Source organism: Chinchilla lanigera, unplaced genomic scaffold, assembly GCF_000276665.1.
Source record: "Chinchilla lanigera isolate Chin_1 unplaced genomic scaffold, ChiLan1.0 scaffold00067, whole genome shotgun sequence".
In the NCBI taxonomy this organism is placed as follows: domain Eukaryota; kingdom Metazoa; phylum Chordata; class Mammalia; order Rodentia; family Chinchillidae; genus Chinchilla; species Chinchilla lanigera.
The window spans coordinates 2,187,229-2,204,188 of record NW_004955468.1 but is presented as its reverse complement, the minus strand read 5'-3'; the positions used below and the strand labels follow the sequence as shown (position 1 = coordinate 2,204,188).

Here is a 16,960-nt window from a genome sequence, read left to right as displayed (position 1 = left end):
TAGGTAGGTGAGTTACTACTAAACTGCACAACAGTCCTCAATCTTTCCCCTTCCTCCACATCTTCTTTCTCCTTTGCCTCTTCTCCTTCTTCCCCCTCCTCCTCCCACTCTTCCTCTTCTTCTACACTGGGAATTGAACCCAGGACCTTCCCAGTGAGCTGCATCCCAGCCCTTTTTCTTTTCTTTTTTTTCTTTTTCTTTTTCTTTTTTTTTTTTTTAAAAACAGGGTCTTACTCAGTTGCTCAGGCTGGGCTCCAGCTTGTAATCTTCCTGACTCAACCTCCCAAGAGAGCTGGGATTAGAGACCCACACCCCCATGCTGAGCTATCATTCTTTCTTCTGTATCCATCTTATACTTTAACCTATTGTGTTTTAAAGGACTATTTTATGCCTATATCACTCATTGTAGCTTCTCTTTCATTTTAAATTTTGCCTTATTATTAGCTTGGTATTGTCCTTCTTTCCCCTTGACTTTTGTAGACTGGAAACTATTGGGGAGGCCTCTCTGGGCAAGCTGCTGGAGATTCAAGCTGGAGATAGCCCGCGTGATGGATAAATTAAAACTTGATCTTGTCACATAAAGATGAACCACTTACTTTTTCTTTGATATACAAAAAGATGATAAACTTGAGGACGCTGTTGATCAAACATTCATATTTTTGCAAGAACATGAAAAGATCATTGAACTGAAACAAAGAAAGAAACATTTTCACAAAGAGCAGAGAGCTTAGTATGTATGAGGTGAGGTATGGGGTATGCTTGGGGCCAGCGTCATTAAGGCAGAGCCAATAGGAGCAAGGTATATAAAATGATAACAGTTCATCTTCATAGAAAGTAGCCTTCTTGAGAAAGATCACACGACAAGTGCTAAAGTCTTATTTGTTTAGGACATAGAAGCTGGATAAATGAGCATTTCTAAATCATAAAGCCTTAGTCCCTTGTACCTATGTATCTCTAACACAGTTCACTGAATGAGATATGAGATCTCACTTAGGACCTTGATGTTTTTCTTAATTACTTTTTCTTTTAATATCTTTGCATTTAAAAAGGCCCTGAAAAGTGCCACACAGCACAGAAAGAATTATAAAAGGTTAGCTCTGTGATTGTGCCTTCAGTGTATTCAAGTGAAAAAAAGGTCAGGAAATCAGGCAAGCTGACAAGCAGAATGTTACCTTGGAACCAGAACTGCCACTAAGTGCTTTCCTCTCCGTCGAATGCCAGGAAGATGCTGAAACAAAGCAGAGCATATTAGAAGCTACAAAAGCCAAGGAGCTCACAGACCCCTTGGAAATCACAGAGGATACAGAGACTACAGATCAGTGCACCCCGAGAGATGTTAGAGAAATGATTCCTAAGCTGGAGAGTCAAGAACACATTAAAAGGTCTTGGAAAAGGGCAGGGAAGAAAAGGGGGCACAAAGAATAGCCGCTAAGAAGTGGGAAAAGAAAAGGACTTCAAAGGGTATTTCAGAGGTGACTACAGAAGAGCCCAAGGAAGAAGTAAAAGAAGTTATATAGTTTCTGAAACAGAAAAAGATGCAAAGAAGAAACACACAAAGAGCAGTTTAGCTGGGACCCTTGGACGTGTCTGGACAGTAGGTCTTAGTGGGATGACATTTCCTACCTTGTCACCTCAAGGATAGTGAGCTCCTATTCAGGAGTGTTAACGGCTTGGAAAAGAATTGGTAGACCTTGCTCAGGTTGTGCTTGCTGACTGACAGCTCTGCTGGGATCTCTTCAAAGAGATTTGTCCCCTTTTAAAGGACTCGAGCCCATTTTCATCAAAATTACATGATGGAGAACCACCATTCAAAACAGAAAATGTGGTTAAAGAGGCTGTCAGGCATGAAGGGTCAGTAGTATTAAGATAAAAAGAGGCTAAAAAAGTGATGAAGTAACATAAAATTTTCTCCAAAAGTCAGGAAGTTGCTTTCTTAGAAGATCACCCAGTCTTAGAGAAAAGGAAATTTGAGGAGGTAGTAAGGAAATTGGACAGGTAAGAAGGGAAAATAGTTGAAGAAGAAAGAAAACTGACAAAACCTTAGAATATGTCAATGCAAGAAGAGGAGAAAGTGACCAAGGATAAAAAGAAATAGACCCATCCAGAAGAAAGAATGTCACAGAAAAGAGAAATATTTGTTCCCCAGCAAAGGAAATCAACTATGAAAGCAGAAAACAGTCCAAGAAGAAAAGAGACTAATTTGAAAAAAGAGGAAATCACTTGGAAAAAGCAAAAAGTGATCTGGAAAGAGGGGAAGGCAACCCTGGAAAAGAGAAGGTGGAACTGGGAAAAGATTATGCAGGCTGGCAAGGAAGGCTTACCAGCCAGGGAAGAGGGGTTGTTATTCCCAGAGAGTAAACTAGGTGAGGAAGAGGAGGAAGTGATCCTGGGTAGAGAGGAACAAGTTGGAGAACGGAAGAAACAGTCGCATAAAAAGAAGAAACACAGCTGGGGAAAAGAGGAACCAATAGGGAAAGAGGAAAAAGAGGAGGAAGGTGAGGAAGAGGCCTGGGAACTGGGTATATTGTCCCTGGATTATCTGTCTGTAGAAGAGGAAGGACTGTCTGAGGAAGACAGAAAACAAGCATCAGACAGGGAGAGTTTAGCAAAGCAAGAGAATAAATTGTACCAAGAAAAGAGAAACGGCTTGAAAAACAAGGAAAAGAGCCTCATAAAAATAAACATCCAACAAAATAAAAAGCAAGTTGGGAAACAAGATGAACAGGAAAAAAAAAAAAGGTCAAAAAGAGGGTCCAGCTCAGAAAGAGAAGAAAGAGAAAAAAAATTTACCCTGGAAAAGAAAGAAACTGGACCTAGAGGAGGATGAAAAGTTTGGGGAAATGAAAATGTTGTCACAAGAAGATCAACAGGACTGGAAAAAGATAAGAAAATCTTGGAAAGAGGGGAGAAGGGCCCAGAAAGAAAATTGAGGAAAAGAGACAATAGTCATGGGAAAAAGAGAAAGTGGACCTAGAAAAGGAGGAAAGGGCTAGAGAAATAAAGACATGGTCACAGAAAGAAGAACAAGCTTAGGAGGAAAAACCATGGGGCTGGGAAGAAAAGAGACAGATTTAGGAGTAAGAAGTTGAGAAAATAAAACAATGGCCAAGAGAAAAAAATGATAGGCTTCCACCAGAGGAGAAAATGATGCATACATCTATCTATCTATCTATCTATCTATCTAGAGAGAGAGAGAAAGGGGCCATGAAAAAAGACAAACGAACTAAGAAAAAGAGAAATGGGCTGGAAAAACAGAGGAAACAATTGAGGAAAAAAAGTGAACTCAGAGAAAAGTCAGAAAAAGAGGTTGACCAACAACAACAAATAAACAAACAACTGGGCTGGGAAAAGGGAAATTGTCCCAAGAAGAAGAGGTATAGGCTGGTGAAATAGAGAAATTTCAAAAAAAAAGAAAAATAGGCCAAGAAAAAGGAAAAAGGCATTAGAAAAGAAACTGACTGAAGAAGATAGTAAATTAGTCAAGAAAGAGAGGCATATCGCTAAGAATGAAAAGAGCAAAAGCCAACAAAGACATTGGGACATTAAGAAAAAGAAAAAAGTCCAAGAAGAAACTATGAAAGAAGAAACTAAATTATCTCAGGAAAAGAGGACTTTGGTCCATGACATTAGGACCCAGGAGATGCATGTTGCTGAAGAAAAACAATAACTAAAAAGAGGCAATACAGGCAATAAGGACACTTGACAGAGAAAGGGAATTAATTCAGAGGAGGAAAAGACTAGCTCCAGGAGGAAAATATAGAAATATAGAAAGAGTCAACTGTTGAAAATCTTAACTGGGATAACTGAAGAAACATGTTCAGTGTCTTTGGGGGAAATAAGAATAACTAAGGAAGAGAGATCATCCATTATGAGAAGAAGTGAAATTGAAGGCAACAGGCCACCTAAGGAAGTAAACCAGGGAACAGAGAGAATAGGTTCAGAAAAAAAAAACAAAAACTAAAAGGTGACAGACTGGCCACCAAAGAAAACACTGATGAAGAGAGCATGGAGGAGTACCAAAGTCTATTAGAGGAAGTCCAGGACAATATTTTAAATCCAAGTAAAGACTTGGATTTTATCAATATTAAAGATATTAATATTAATATTTGGATAAAATCCAAAGACTTAGATTTTAGCAAATATTAAAGAAGGTCCGGGAGCAAAATCTGTTAGAAAACAAAAACAACTAGTAGAGTTTCTGGAGAAAGCTGAGGAGAATGAATCAGAAAAGACCCAAGCAAAGTGGTTATTAGAGGTTATCAGAGATAAACTCTTTGAGGGCTTATCTGAGGGCTGGACTGAGAAGAAAACAGAGGACAGTCTAAGGAGAAAGAGGAAGAAAGTCTGCTAAAGAAAAACAGATTATCTCAGAAAAGAAAAAAGAAAAAGTAAGTCCAAGTGAAGAGAAACTGGAGAACTTATCTAAGAAGCATAGAAAAAAGCGTTTGGCCCACCACAAAAAAGACTGACTGAGAAGAAAGAGATGCAGAGAAAGAAAGAGGGCCCAAAGGAAGAGGGGCAGAGCCTTACTGGAGAGCGGGATGGGGTGGGAATGTGTCTGAGTGAGGAGGAGGAGGGACTCAGTGAGGAGAAGGAAGACAGCCTCAGTGAGAAGGAGGATGAAGAAGAGGAGGAAGGGGAGGGGGAGGGGAGGGGGAAGAGGGAGGTGGCGGAGGAGGAGGAGGAGAAGAAAGCAGACACACAAGTGATGCTTTCATCAAAGGAGACAGAATTGAAATCAGAGCTTTCAAAAGAAGTGGGCTTTTACTATGTCTTAGTACAGCTCCGTGGGGTCCTTCCGTTTGCACCAACATAACTGACTACGTTAACCTATTTAAATACTGCCCCCAAAATGTGCAGCCCGGGGCGCCCCCTCCCCACCTTCAGCCACGCTACTGAGATAGACAGGATATTGCTCAGGGAGGCTACAAGAAAAAGGCGTTTTAAGAAAGGGCAGTGCTATTTTGAAAATGGATGTCTGTTTGTTAATATGTTTTCGTTCTTTTATTTTTAAAATTAAAAATATATATACATTTAAAAAGAGACACTTCAAAAAAAAAAAAAAAAAGGCAGTTGCTTGATGGAAAGACAGACTCGAGATTTACAGACAAGAGGCCCTGCATCACGCAGCTCGTAGCGGCCGGGCGTATCGGTTCGGACGCACCGGGACAGAGGACGCGGCTCCCCCTGGGGATCGTTGTTCCGCGGACCCCGCACTGGAGCGCGTGGCGCCCGACATTGTCCCAGTTCCGAATCGCACTTGGGAGTCTCCGAGCGCTCCTTCATAAAGTCTGCCCAGCGATTCTGAGCTAAGTGTATTATCATTATGTGCGGTACTGGGGATTGAATTCAGAATCTTTACACGGAACTACATCCCCAGGCTTTTTTTTTTTTTTTTAATATTCTTTATTTATTTTGATACACTGACTTGCTTAGTTGCTAAACTGCCCCGGCTAGGCTCGAATTTGCGATCTTCCTGCCTCAGTCTCCCAGAGCGCAGGGATTACGGGCGTGCTCCCTGCCCTCTCCCAGGGCCAAACACAGTTCTAATGTTTCATCTGAGTCCTGACTCTGGATCTGCTCACGCTCTTGCCGCGACGGCGGAGACCGTCCTTTAAGGTCTAGGCGGAGGAAAGTTCCCGGGAAAGGCTGACTCGAACCACTGAAACTTGTGGGAAATGTAGTCCACAGGAGCAGAAGCAGAGGACCGGCCGACGTCGGTTGGCTCCGCCGGGCTCTGAGCCGAGGCTGGCAGAGACCTCTGGGAGCGCAGCGCACCCCAGCAGTGCGCAGGCGCAGGCTCTCCGCTCGCCATCGTCCTCTTTGTCTGCTGGTGAGTTAGATTTCCGCTCCGTGGGACCTGGGCTTCTGTGTCCTCAAGCTGACCAGGGAGTCTTTCGGGGTCTGCGAAGGGGCTGGGAAGCTCAAAGGGCTGGAATCGCCACCTGGGGCTTGCAGAGCGCCCACGTTGTGTGCATGGGGGCAGGGGACAGGAGGAAGCGGGTGGGTTTCCGGGTAGGTGTCCGGGGCGTGAGCGTGCGTTTGGGATCGCAGTTCGTGAGGAACTGGTTCCAAGTTTGTGAGGCGGTAGGTTGTGCGATAGTAATCTCTAATCCTCAGTCTTCTCATGTCTAAAACAATAAATATGTAAAGAAAATATTCCTGGAAAATACAAAAGGTGTAAGGCTAAGGAATTGAACGGATAAATTTAAAAATCGATTTTTATATAGGAAGCAGACCTATTGTGGAATTAATAAAAAGAAATAATCAGCCCCCCCCCTTTTTTTAAAGGAACAAATGTTTCCAAAAAACTTGTTATTGCATGCCTAGACTTCATACTTTGGAGGAACTTTAGTTGAGCTGCTTTAAAATGCCCAGAATTAAGGAGTTGCTTTAAGACGCAGTTTCACTCGTGCACACAGTAGCCTTTGGTGCAGAAACATCAAGAAACTTATTTAAGACTCCTTAGTTTGTGAAAGGACAGGAGTGTCTGAATCCTAATTTGACCATTTTTCTTCACATTCAGAATCCTTTGTAAATGTAATGAAACTGTGTTCTACCCACAAAGACATTCTCTTTTGAAGAATTTGTTATAATTACTCTTAACATATTTCAATTAGATGAAAAAGTGAAGTGCCAGGATACAGAAATTGTTATAGAAATAACGTTTTAATAACATACAAAAACGATAAAAGTTATAAAGAAGGTGGACTTGTGCTTGTCCCTCTGATACCGTCCTCAGTTTCTGGCCTTGGTTGTCTTTTTTCCCTTTGAAGTCCTCCATCAGCAACAACATTCCACTGTTTTGGTTTCATATGACACAGATACCTAACAAATGTCAATTTTTATTGAAGGCATGTTCCACGCTCCAAATCCATACATCTAATATCGAATGGATGAACAGCTCCAACTAGAGGTTACACAGAAACTTCAAATTCATCATATTGAAAATGTCAGACTGATAGCTCCTTTTTAACAGTCTGTTTCCATCCATTTCCCCTTCCTGTATTCCTTGTTTCAGCAATTCTTAGCACCAGCCTTAGGTTCTAAGGCTCCTACATGTAAGAGAAAAGCTTCTGAGTAAGTTTGAGTGTTTCATCGGTCATACCCTATTAGAAAGTGAAAACCAGGGTTTCTTTATGGTATGGAATGTGTTTGCTGAATCAGCAAATGTACATATAATTGTGGGATACTTGTTTTCTTTGTTTTATTTTAAAGAGGAAAAAAAATGATACAAAGTTTCAAAGCAAGATAATAGGAGATTAACAATGGTTAATATATTGTGTATTGTTATGGGACACTTGTTCCATTTAATTTTTCCTAGAGTAACCTAACCTAGGTAAGATATTATGCCTCAAATTTTTCAAGAGCTCTGAATATTATCAATAATTTCCTATATGTTTGTCCATATTGCTTAATGTTGGTGATTTCACATTTATAAGAAAAATGTGGCAGAAAAACCCATTTTACTCAAGTATATTGTTACTGAAATATTTGACTTCGATCTGGAGCAAGGCCGTGTCACCTGCTCACAGGAACCTGTTCAGATTGTGATTCTAGAGAGCTCTTGATACCTCAGTCTCATAGTTTCTTGGTGTAACCTAAATTCTGAAAATGAATACTTTCTGTTTCTTATATCTGAAATATGTGGTGTTTTTAAATGGTATAATGGGTCCATTTGCTTACATGTATGCGTGCACATAAGGTTCATCATTGCATATTTCACAGGCCAGCTTTCTTGTGCATCTCCAGGAGCTGCACTTTCCATACCCTTCAAAACCTCTGAGGGGGTCTAAGGACTTGACCTAATTCTGGGATGCTACTTTGACCTTCAGTCATCACATCCAAGTCCTGGGTGATGCTTCTATTCACATGTTTAAAGTCACCAGTTCAAACAAGGAAAGCAATGGATGATTAAGAAGAAATATAATGAAAATTTTCAGGTAAGTGAGGACCTGGCAGGTATAGGTGAGATAAAGACTCATTACCATTACTCTGAGAATTAGGAATAACTAAAAAAAAAAATTTTTTTTTTTTTTTTTTTGTCTTTTTGAGACAGGGTCTTGATATGCAGTTCAGGCTGGCCTTGAGCTCACTTTGTAGCCCAGGCTGGTCTCGAACTCACAACGATCCTCCTGCCTCGGCCTCCCTAGTGCTGGGATTACAGGTGTGCGCCACCACACCCGGCCTAAAAATTTTTTTTGAGATTCTTTTTTCATTAACCCATGTTGTTTGGAGTGGCTGTTGCTGGGAATTCTTTGGATACCTAAATGACATCTCCAGATATTCTTTCTGAGTCTATGCTTTCCTTTTCTCAGATTCTAGAAAATTGGTTGTCCTTTTAACCTGCATTTTGAATGCCAGCCTCTCTACTTCATTTGCAGCCTTAATTTTTGTAGCTTATTTCCTATTTACTCTTCCAACATTTTCCATTTTTTGCTTCTAGCTGTATGCCTAGTGATCTCTTGAAGTAAAACTAGTATATAGTTTTTCTTTAAGTGATTTTTCCTTCTTTTCATTGTTACATACCTTAGCATTGAATTTTTTTTTTTTTTTTAAGCATCAGGAATCAAACTTAGGACCTTGTTCTTGCCAGGCAGGCACTGTACATCTTATGAACATCCTCCTGGAACAGCACTCATTCATAAGTTGGGCACCTACAGTATTTGATTTCTCGATGGTCATTTTTTTCTGGGGTAAGATGGAATCTCAGTGTGTTATTTTAATTTGCTTTTCTTTAATAGCCAGTGGTGTGGAGCATTTCTTCATGTATTTCTTGGCTGTTTGTACTTCTGTGAAGTATCTATTTATTTCGCTTGACTGTTTCTTGATTGGGGCTTTTATTTGGGGGGGTCTAATTTTTTTAGTTCATTATATATTCTAGATATTAGTCCTCTGGTCCTCTGTCTGAGGAGTAGGTGACCAAAAATTTTTCCCATTCTGTAGGTTTTCTTTCCACTGTGTTGTTGTTTATTTTGCTGTGCATAAGCTTTTTAATTTGATACGATCCCATTTGTTGATTCTTGGTACTACTTCCTGTGCAACTGAGATTCTGTTCAGAAAGTCCTTGCCTTTGCCTATGACTTCAAGAGTTTTACCTACTTTGTCTTCCAGCAGGCTAGGTGTTTCTGTTTTAACATTTAGTCCTTTGATCCATTTTGATTTTAGTTTAGGGCATGGTGAGAGATATGGGTCTAGAGTCAATCCTCTGCATGTGGGAAGTGTTTTCTTATTAAAGAGAGTATCTTTCCTTTAGTGTATGTTTTGGCCCCTTTGTGAAAGATCAAATAGTTGCATTTGGGATTATGTCTGCATCCTCTGTACTTCCGGTTCTTAATAGTATTACACAGGCTTGAAAATTACTACTGACTTTGTATTAGTTCATTTCTGTTACTTTTAAGAATAGTTATTCTCCACACCTGCCTGGCAAGTAGCAAGGTCCTGAGTTCAATTCCCAGTACACAAAAAAGGAATAGTTACTCTTAAAATTTAGTACATGTACTTGATAGAAAATTAAGACAATAGAGTGTGTCTCATTTTTTGTCTTCAATTTTTATTTCTGATCTCCAAAAGTAGTCATTGTTAATGGTAACTTATATGTGCTTCTAAATATTTTTATGAGAATACAAGAAGGCTTTCAAGTATAGTAGTTTGTACCTTTTACAGAAGTACAAATGGCCAAGAAATACATGAAGAAATGCTCCACACCACTGGCTATTAAAGAAAAGCAAATTAAAATAACACTGAGATTCCATCTTACCCCAGCAAAAGTGACCATCAGGAAATCAAATACAGTAAGTGCCCAACAGATGAATGAGTTCTGTTCCAGGAGAATGTTCATAAGATGTGATTTGACTGTGACTGTATTATTGTACCTGCTTTCCTGAGAACTGTTGTAAAGACATAAAGGCAAGTGTCAAGACCAGTGAGGAGCCTATTAAAAATCTGGGGCAGATATAATAGGACTTAGATCTTGGTGGTACCAATGAGGATATGAAAAATATCCAGATTCTGGGTATATTTTGAAGATAAGGCCAATAAGATATGAAGATGTAGTGGGTATGTGATCTGAGAGGAAAGGAAGTGTTGCTTGAGCAAGTGGGAAAATGAGGTTGCTATTTAAAGAGAGAAGGATTTGGGGGAGTTGGTTGGAGAGACAGAGTGAGCAAGAGTTTGGTTTGGGGCAGAGTCTACACCCTTGTTAGACATCCAAGTAAAGATGTTGAGTAGTCAGTTCAGTGTGTCAATCAGGCCCAGATTGGTGATTAACATTTGTTAGGTATCTCAATACATGACATGTAAAGCAGTGGGACAGGACTAATGAGTGTGCTAATCATGTGAAGCCAAATGACCATAATAAACCTTAAAAGTACCATTTTAAGGAATGTAGGGATTGATTTCTTGGTCACCTAACAGATATATGAATAGTCCACATTTGCATGATGTATTTCAGCTTTCCTGTTGCTGGGACAAAATACCTGACTCCTGCAACTTGAGATTTATTTTGCCTCATGATTTCAGGGGGTTCAGGCCATAGTCAGCTTCTCCAAAGCAGAAATGGCATGGAAGAGAGGCCTAGCAGAGGAAAGCTAGTCAACCCATGGCAGTCAAGAAGAACAGAGAGCAAGAGCCAGAGAGATACACCCTTCAAAGGCCCAGTGACCCATCCCTCCAACTGGGCCCTGTCTCCTAACAACACATTCATGAATTAACTCATCAATGGATTAACTCACTGATACTTAATTGTAGTGCCCTCATAATCCAATCACCTTCATTTCAGTAGTGGTTCTGAACATATGAGACTTTTGGAGGTCATTTTAGATGTAAACTGTAACACATAATAACTTTGGTGTTTCTGGTCCTTTATGGATCAAACTAGTTGAGATTAGAGCTGATTCAACAGAGCATCTCAGTTTGTGGCCAGATGAAAGAGGTGTGAGTCACTAATCTAGAACAAGGTGTCAGTAAACTTTCTATAGAAGGCCAGATAGTATTTTAGGTTTCATAGGTCATAGTATCTCATAACTATTCAGCTCAGGTGACTTAGCAGAAAAATAGTCAAAGACAGTAAAAAAATGAAAGAAAACGAACATGGCTGTGTCCTAGTAAAGCAAAAAAACAGGTAATGAGGTGTAGTTTATCAAGCCTACTTCTAACAGGTCACCATTTACAGAGTACAATTAATAGTTTGCTTGCTTTTAGAGCATTGCTTTTATATTGTGAAAATTTTCCTTAACCACAAGATAAATGCTATTTAAAGGACCATTATGCTTGGTATTTAGATGATGTTGCCTAGTTCAGCATTGTCATTTTTAGTATGAAAAAAATCTGTTCTAATAAATATGCATGAAGGATATTAATATAATATGTATAAAAATATGAGGTGCTTCAACTATGAAAGAGATATTATTTTTTATTTTCTCATTAGGAATATAGTACCTTTAAGTCCTGATCTGTTGTGCATATTTCCCCAAATTTAATGAATTTTAAAAGTAACTAGAGGACTGGTGATGCGACTCAGTGGTAGAGGTCTTGCCTTGCATGCAAAGGCCTTGGGTTCAAGCCCATCACACACAGAAAAAGTAACTAGAAATTTTAAAATAAATTATAATATTATCATTTATTAAAATTTAGTAAAATTCATATGTTAAATTACCTATGTCTTAGGCTAATCATTAATGAAATACCTTAATTGTCTCAATTTTTTATTTTTGTCTTCAGATTTTATTTTTATAGGTTATAATTGGCTGGGTTAATATTTATTTCCATGAAATTGAATAAGTCTATAACTGTATTTTTAATCTCTTATTTCCAAATGAATTTTTGCTTTTATTAAAGTGCTTAGTTATTATTTCTTTGAATTATTTAAACATTTATGCTAAAAGTTTATTCTCTAAGCATTTTTTCAAACACATTCCATACTGATACACTTCATTTTCATGAATAGTATTTCCTTTTTTTTGGTACCAGGAATCAAACTCAGGACCTTGTGCTTGCAAGGCAGGCACTTGTGCTACTGAACTATATCCCTGGCCTGTGAGTAGTATTTCTGAATACTCTGAATTTTATTTTAATCTCTTTGGCCAAAAGATTTGATAAAACCAAATTTTGAAATTTACTGATAAGTGAGAAGTTTTTATTTTTATTTTTTAATTTCTATTATTTCTTTTGGTCAGAGTATTTTGTCCTTTTCTACTTTGTAGAACAGGCCCAATATAGGACCTGATTTTGAGAATGTTCTTTGAACATTTCGAAGAATTATTAAGTATTTTCAAGATACAAAATAAACTGGTAACCTCTTTATTTTAGCTAGTATTTAAAGCCCTTTTCAGAGGTCTCTTCTCAGAGGTGTCTTCCAGATGTAGTTGGCTTTTGGCTTTTGAATCTGTTGCAAGATCCTACCTCTTCAGTTTGTTGGAGATGAGAAGTTGCTGCCTGCTTGGCCCAGCCTTTTGTTCTTTAGCACTGGCCCACAGTATTCTCTATGACCCTTAGGCAATCTCAGTTTTGGAATACTAGGAAGAACAGCTGGTTAGAACAATTATGTCACTTTGGCTAAAGTGATACCATCATCAATAACAACAGCATCAAACACAGCCTAGAAAATGACAAACTGAGCTATTAATTTGCCATCTTTAACCATATGAACTAGATTTGTGGTTATAGAACAAAATCTAAAACAAAACAAAATTATATGCTGTAACTAAGTCTCCAATATGTCAGTTTTACCTTCAGGGGTTAAAATTTAAAAGTGGTTAGAGAAGAATTAGAGAAATAGAAGATGAGGAAGAGATTAGAAGCAAGGCTCAAAGACACGGGGGATCACACAAACCCTGGGAAACTGGTGAAGAAGACAGGAGAAAAAGAGAGAAGAAGTAAAGGAAGAACAGCAGAACGGAACAACAACCACCAAGAAGCTAGAAACCAATACTCACACTCATACAAAAACAAGATCAAACAAAGAAGGAGACAAAAACTGACAAAAAAAACCCTGAAAAACAAAACAAAACAAAAAATAAGAGATGAGAAAATAAAAATTCCATTTCCAGGTTTGTCTGTGGTGTCACTGGTAGACAGCGTGTGGAGACAGTCCAGATCTGTGTGGATTTATCCCAGCAAGCCACCAGTAGCTTTATGGTGGGGTAGTGGATAATCTGCACCTTTATTTCCCCTGAAGTTCAGGCTAGTTTCTGGCTGTGAGGTTGGGAGCAGACCTGTTCAGCCTGTAGCCATCAGTGCATCTTCTGTGGGCTTGAACTCAGCTGGGAGCCGCTAGATGGACGCAGCAGTTGTTCTGAATTCTGGGCTCAGTTGGCCCCTCTCCAAGGTAGCTCCTGGCCAATTGCCCTTTCCTGAGGAACCTCCGAGCCTGCAGCACTCACTCTCAGCTAGTGCAGTCCTTCACGTCCACTGTTCCCTTCCACTGCTGTGTCTCTCCATGGAGGCCTCTGGTGTTGCCAGCAGTCATGGTGTCTGCAGGTTTGAATCTCTCCTCCCATACAGAAGTCCCAACCCTTTTGTCAAAGTTTCTGTCCTTGCTCTCCCCATGGGCTTCAGTTCTTGCTTTAGATTATTCCTGGGTCTGGGGGACTCACTTCCCTCTTTCCTTCCTTGTCTTCCTTGCATTGCTATGTTCCAGTGTCTGGATGGCAACTCTCAGAGGGGCCCTTTCTCAGCTACTTACCACCTTGCAATCTTCCCAGAAGTTAAGACAGAGCCTTATTATAAATTAGTTAAAAAAAAAAAAAATAGAGTCTGTATAATCCAGGTTGTCCTTGAACTCACAATCATCTTACCTCAGTCTCCTGAATGCGAGGATTGTAGGAATGCACCACTATACCCAGCTCTATTCTTATTTTTCGAATATTCTTCTATTTTGTCAATAAGATTTCATAGATTGAGAGAAATTTTCTATCACTAATGCGCTGCTGTACCTTAGATTTCTCCAATTTATGTATTTTTGCTTATCTCCTTTATTCTATTGTATCTATTTTCAGCATTTCTAATGCATTTTTTAACACATTTTTTACTGTATCAGTATTTCCTAAATTTAAGTATTCATCAAAATCATGTTAAATACAGATTGTTGGGGCCCCACCCTCAAATTTTCTGATTCAAGAGGTGTGGGGTGAGGGGCTGGGGATTTAGCTCAGCGGCAAAGCGCCTGCCTGGCAAGCGCAAGGTCGTGAGTTCGGTTCCTGGTACCGGAGAAAAACCAAGAGGTGTGGGGTGGTGCCTGAGAACTTGGGGGTGGTACATGAGCTTATGCTTATCCTAATTCTGTTAATAGTTATGTTTACTCTGATTGCATTTATTGGCATAAATAGTATGGTTGCTATATGGTATTTTTATTGTTGCCTCTTGTGTGCTAGGCAAGGGGTCTAACACTGAGCTATAGCCCCCATCTGATTCTTTTATTTCATGTCATGAATTATATTTTGTATTTTGCCTCACTTTTTTTCTTTTAATTTTTATTGTCTTTGGTTGTCTTGTTTTGTTTTATGTTTATATCTATTTTCTAAAAATTTGGAAACCTTGTATTTTCTTTCTTTTCTGGGTTACCTTTATATTTATAACTTTTTTAGTTTTCATCCTTGATTTCTTTACGCCATATCTATTTACTCCTGAGTAGGGGTAATAGGGAGATTAGTATCTTTTTAGTCTCCCTTTTCTTTCTACCAACAGTTAATGATTATGATTATTATTGTAGTTTTATTTTTTTAAATCTAAAAAAATTTTTTTGAGACAGGGTCTCACCATATAGTGCAGGCTGACATTGAACTTGCTTATGTAGCAGCCCAAGCTGGCCTCGAACTTGCAGTGATCTTCCTACCTCAGCCTCCTGAGTGCTGGGATTACAGGTATGTGCCACTACACCCAGCTAATCTAGCTTTAAATAATGCCATTTGCAAACTTCTTTTCTCTCTATGTATATGAAATTCTTTATATCTTTGCCTTTGATCTATTGATCAAGGTCCTCTCCCTCATTTCATCTTTTTTTGTCTTTTTGAGACAGGGTCTCACTCTGCATTTCAGGCTGGCCATGAGCTCACTTTATAGCCCAGGCTGGTTTCGAACTTGTGACAATCCTCCTTCCTCAGCCTCCTGAGTGCTGGGATTATAGGCGTGTGCCATCACGCACGGCTCCTCATTTAATCTTGAGCTTCATTTTTATTAAAATGCCCTTACATTTTTAGCCCAGTTGCTCTAATCTCTGAGCTCCCATCCTGTATCGTGGCTTGAATCCTAAGTGTCCATTATGTTATATTTGTATTTTTCATTTTGATGTCTAACATACATTGAAGCTCAATGAGATGAAAACCAGTATTTTATCCCTCTTGTCTATACTTTTTTTTTGGGTGGTACAGAGATTGACCCCAGAATTGTACTGAGCTACTTCCCCTGCCCTTTTTTTGTTTTTTATTTGCATATAGGGTCTTGCTAAGTTATCCAGGCTGGGCTTGACTTGTAATGCTCCAGCTAGAAGAGTGCTGGAGGAGTACTAGAATTACAGTTATGCCACCACACCCAGCTTTTGTTTACATTGTTGAGTACAAAATGTTTATTATTTGTGATTATTGCAAAGCTGCAGTATTAAAGGATTTCATCGAAGTATAATTTACATTAAAAAGTCACCATTGTTATATATATTAGTGAATTTTTGTAATTGTGCATAATTATACACCTACTACCCAGATCAGGGTGTAGCGCTGTTTCCCGAATGGGTTGTACCATTTTTCATTCCCACCAGGAATGTATGAGAGCGTACAGTTGCTGTACACTCACAGCTGTGTTGGCAGTCCTTTTAACTTTAGGCATTTTAATGGATGTGTAGTACATCTCATAGGAGCTTTAATATGTGTTTTCATGATTACTAGATTGAGATAAATTTTTATTTTTGGGTGCCCTAGTATCCAAATTTGAACCTACAGCCTTTTTATTGAACTTCAGTCATCTGCCTCAGCCTTTCAGAATGCTGGGATTATAGGCATGTGCCACCAAAAAATGAACTTCTCTAATATGTTTAATTGGTGTTTAGATATCTTATATTGTGAAATATCTGTTCTAGTTATTCTCCCATTTAAAAAACTAGATTAGTATCTTGGCATAGCAGAGCATGCCTGTAATTCTAGTGCTCAGGAGGGTGAAGCAGAAGGATTGCCATGAATTTGAGGACAACCTGGGATAGTGAATTCAAGGCCAGCCTGCACTATAAAGATCATGTTTCAAAAAGAACAAAACAAAACAAAAAAAGATTAGTTCCCTGTTTATTACTGAGCTTGAAGAGTTGTGTATGTATGTATTTAGAGATACAAGCTCTTTATCAGTTTACCCTGGTTTATCAGCTTATCCTGCTTTGTAGTGTGCCTTTTTGTTTTCTTAAGTATTTAAGGGACAGTAATTTTACTTTAGAGTTTACTTCACTATTTTTCTTTTCTTTTTTTTTTTTTTTTGGTATCGGGAATCGAACTCAGGACCTCGTGCTTGCCAGGCAGGCACTGTGCTGCTGAGCTATATCCCTGGCACTATTTTTCTTTTATATTAATAGTTTTAGTGTTTTAAGTCTATGCTTCATTTTGAGTCAATTTTCATGATATACAGATGGGCAGAGACATATTTTTCTCTAATTTTGGAAATGACAGCATTGCTGTGAGATCTTGCAATAATTTGTAAAAAAAAATGAAGATAAAATGTTGAAAGAAAAGGATCAAGATAATGTCAAAGGTTTCCAGCTAGTGGATAGAAAGTAAATAAATGTTTTAGAGAGAGCAAGAAAAAGACTCTTCATAGGTGCAGAGCTTGTATATCAGTTGGTAGTGGGCAAAATAAAACCAGAGAAATGAATAAAAACATGGCTTGATAGGAATAACAGGTTTCATATCCAGAAAAGATAATAAAAATAATTAAAATACTATAGTAAATCATACTTAGAAACAAAGGGGTTGGCTTTTTGGTCTTT

The 16,960-nt window shown here is 38.8% G+C and overlaps 2 protein-coding genes across 5 annotated transcripts in view; one reads left to right on the top strand and one right to left on the bottom strand.

The window, feature by feature from the left end:
* Window positions 1-557: 557 nt before the first annotated feature.
* LOC106150201 lies at window positions 558-6,129 on the bottom strand. The gene is made up of 4 exons (XM_013522289.1): window positions 5,861-6,129; window positions 5,586-5,830; window positions 1,173-1,228; window positions 558-686 (listed from the first exon to the last, which is right to left on the bottom strand). Exons 1-4 carry the CDS (start codon window positions 6,127-6,129, stop codon window positions 558-560), a joined length of 699 nt encoding a protein of 232 aa, XP_013377743.1.
* Znf260 (zinc finger protein 260) overlaps window positions 5,746-16,960 on the top strand; it is a 14,848-nt gene continuing 3,633 nt past the window's right edge. The window contains exons 1-2 of one of the 4 annotated variants that reach the window (XM_005399893.2): window positions 5,746-5,833; window positions 7,753-7,943. The gene's annotated coding sequence lies outside the window, so the exon portion shown is untranslated. Of the gene's footprint in view, window positions 5,834-7,728; window positions 7,944-9,739; window positions 9,795-14,818; window positions 14,862-16,960 lie in introns of those variants that run through there. The other 3 variants (XM_013522323.1, XM_013522325.1, XM_013522324.1) reach the window with 3 other exon arrangements.

Coding starts and splice junctions, on each gene's coding strand:
- LOC106150201 (XM_013522289.1), bottom strand. CDS start 6,129: ATGAGAAGACTGAGGATTAGAGATTACTATCGCACAACCTACCGCCTC. Junction 1,229..5,585: donor TCCGCCGTCGCGGCAAGAGC/GTGAGCAGATCC, acceptor GCTTTGTTTCAG/CATCTTCCTGGCATTCGACG. Junction 687..1,172: donor GTGGCAGTTCTGGTTCCAAG/GTAACATTCTGC, acceptor TCTTTGTTTCAG/TTCAATGATCTTTTCATGTT.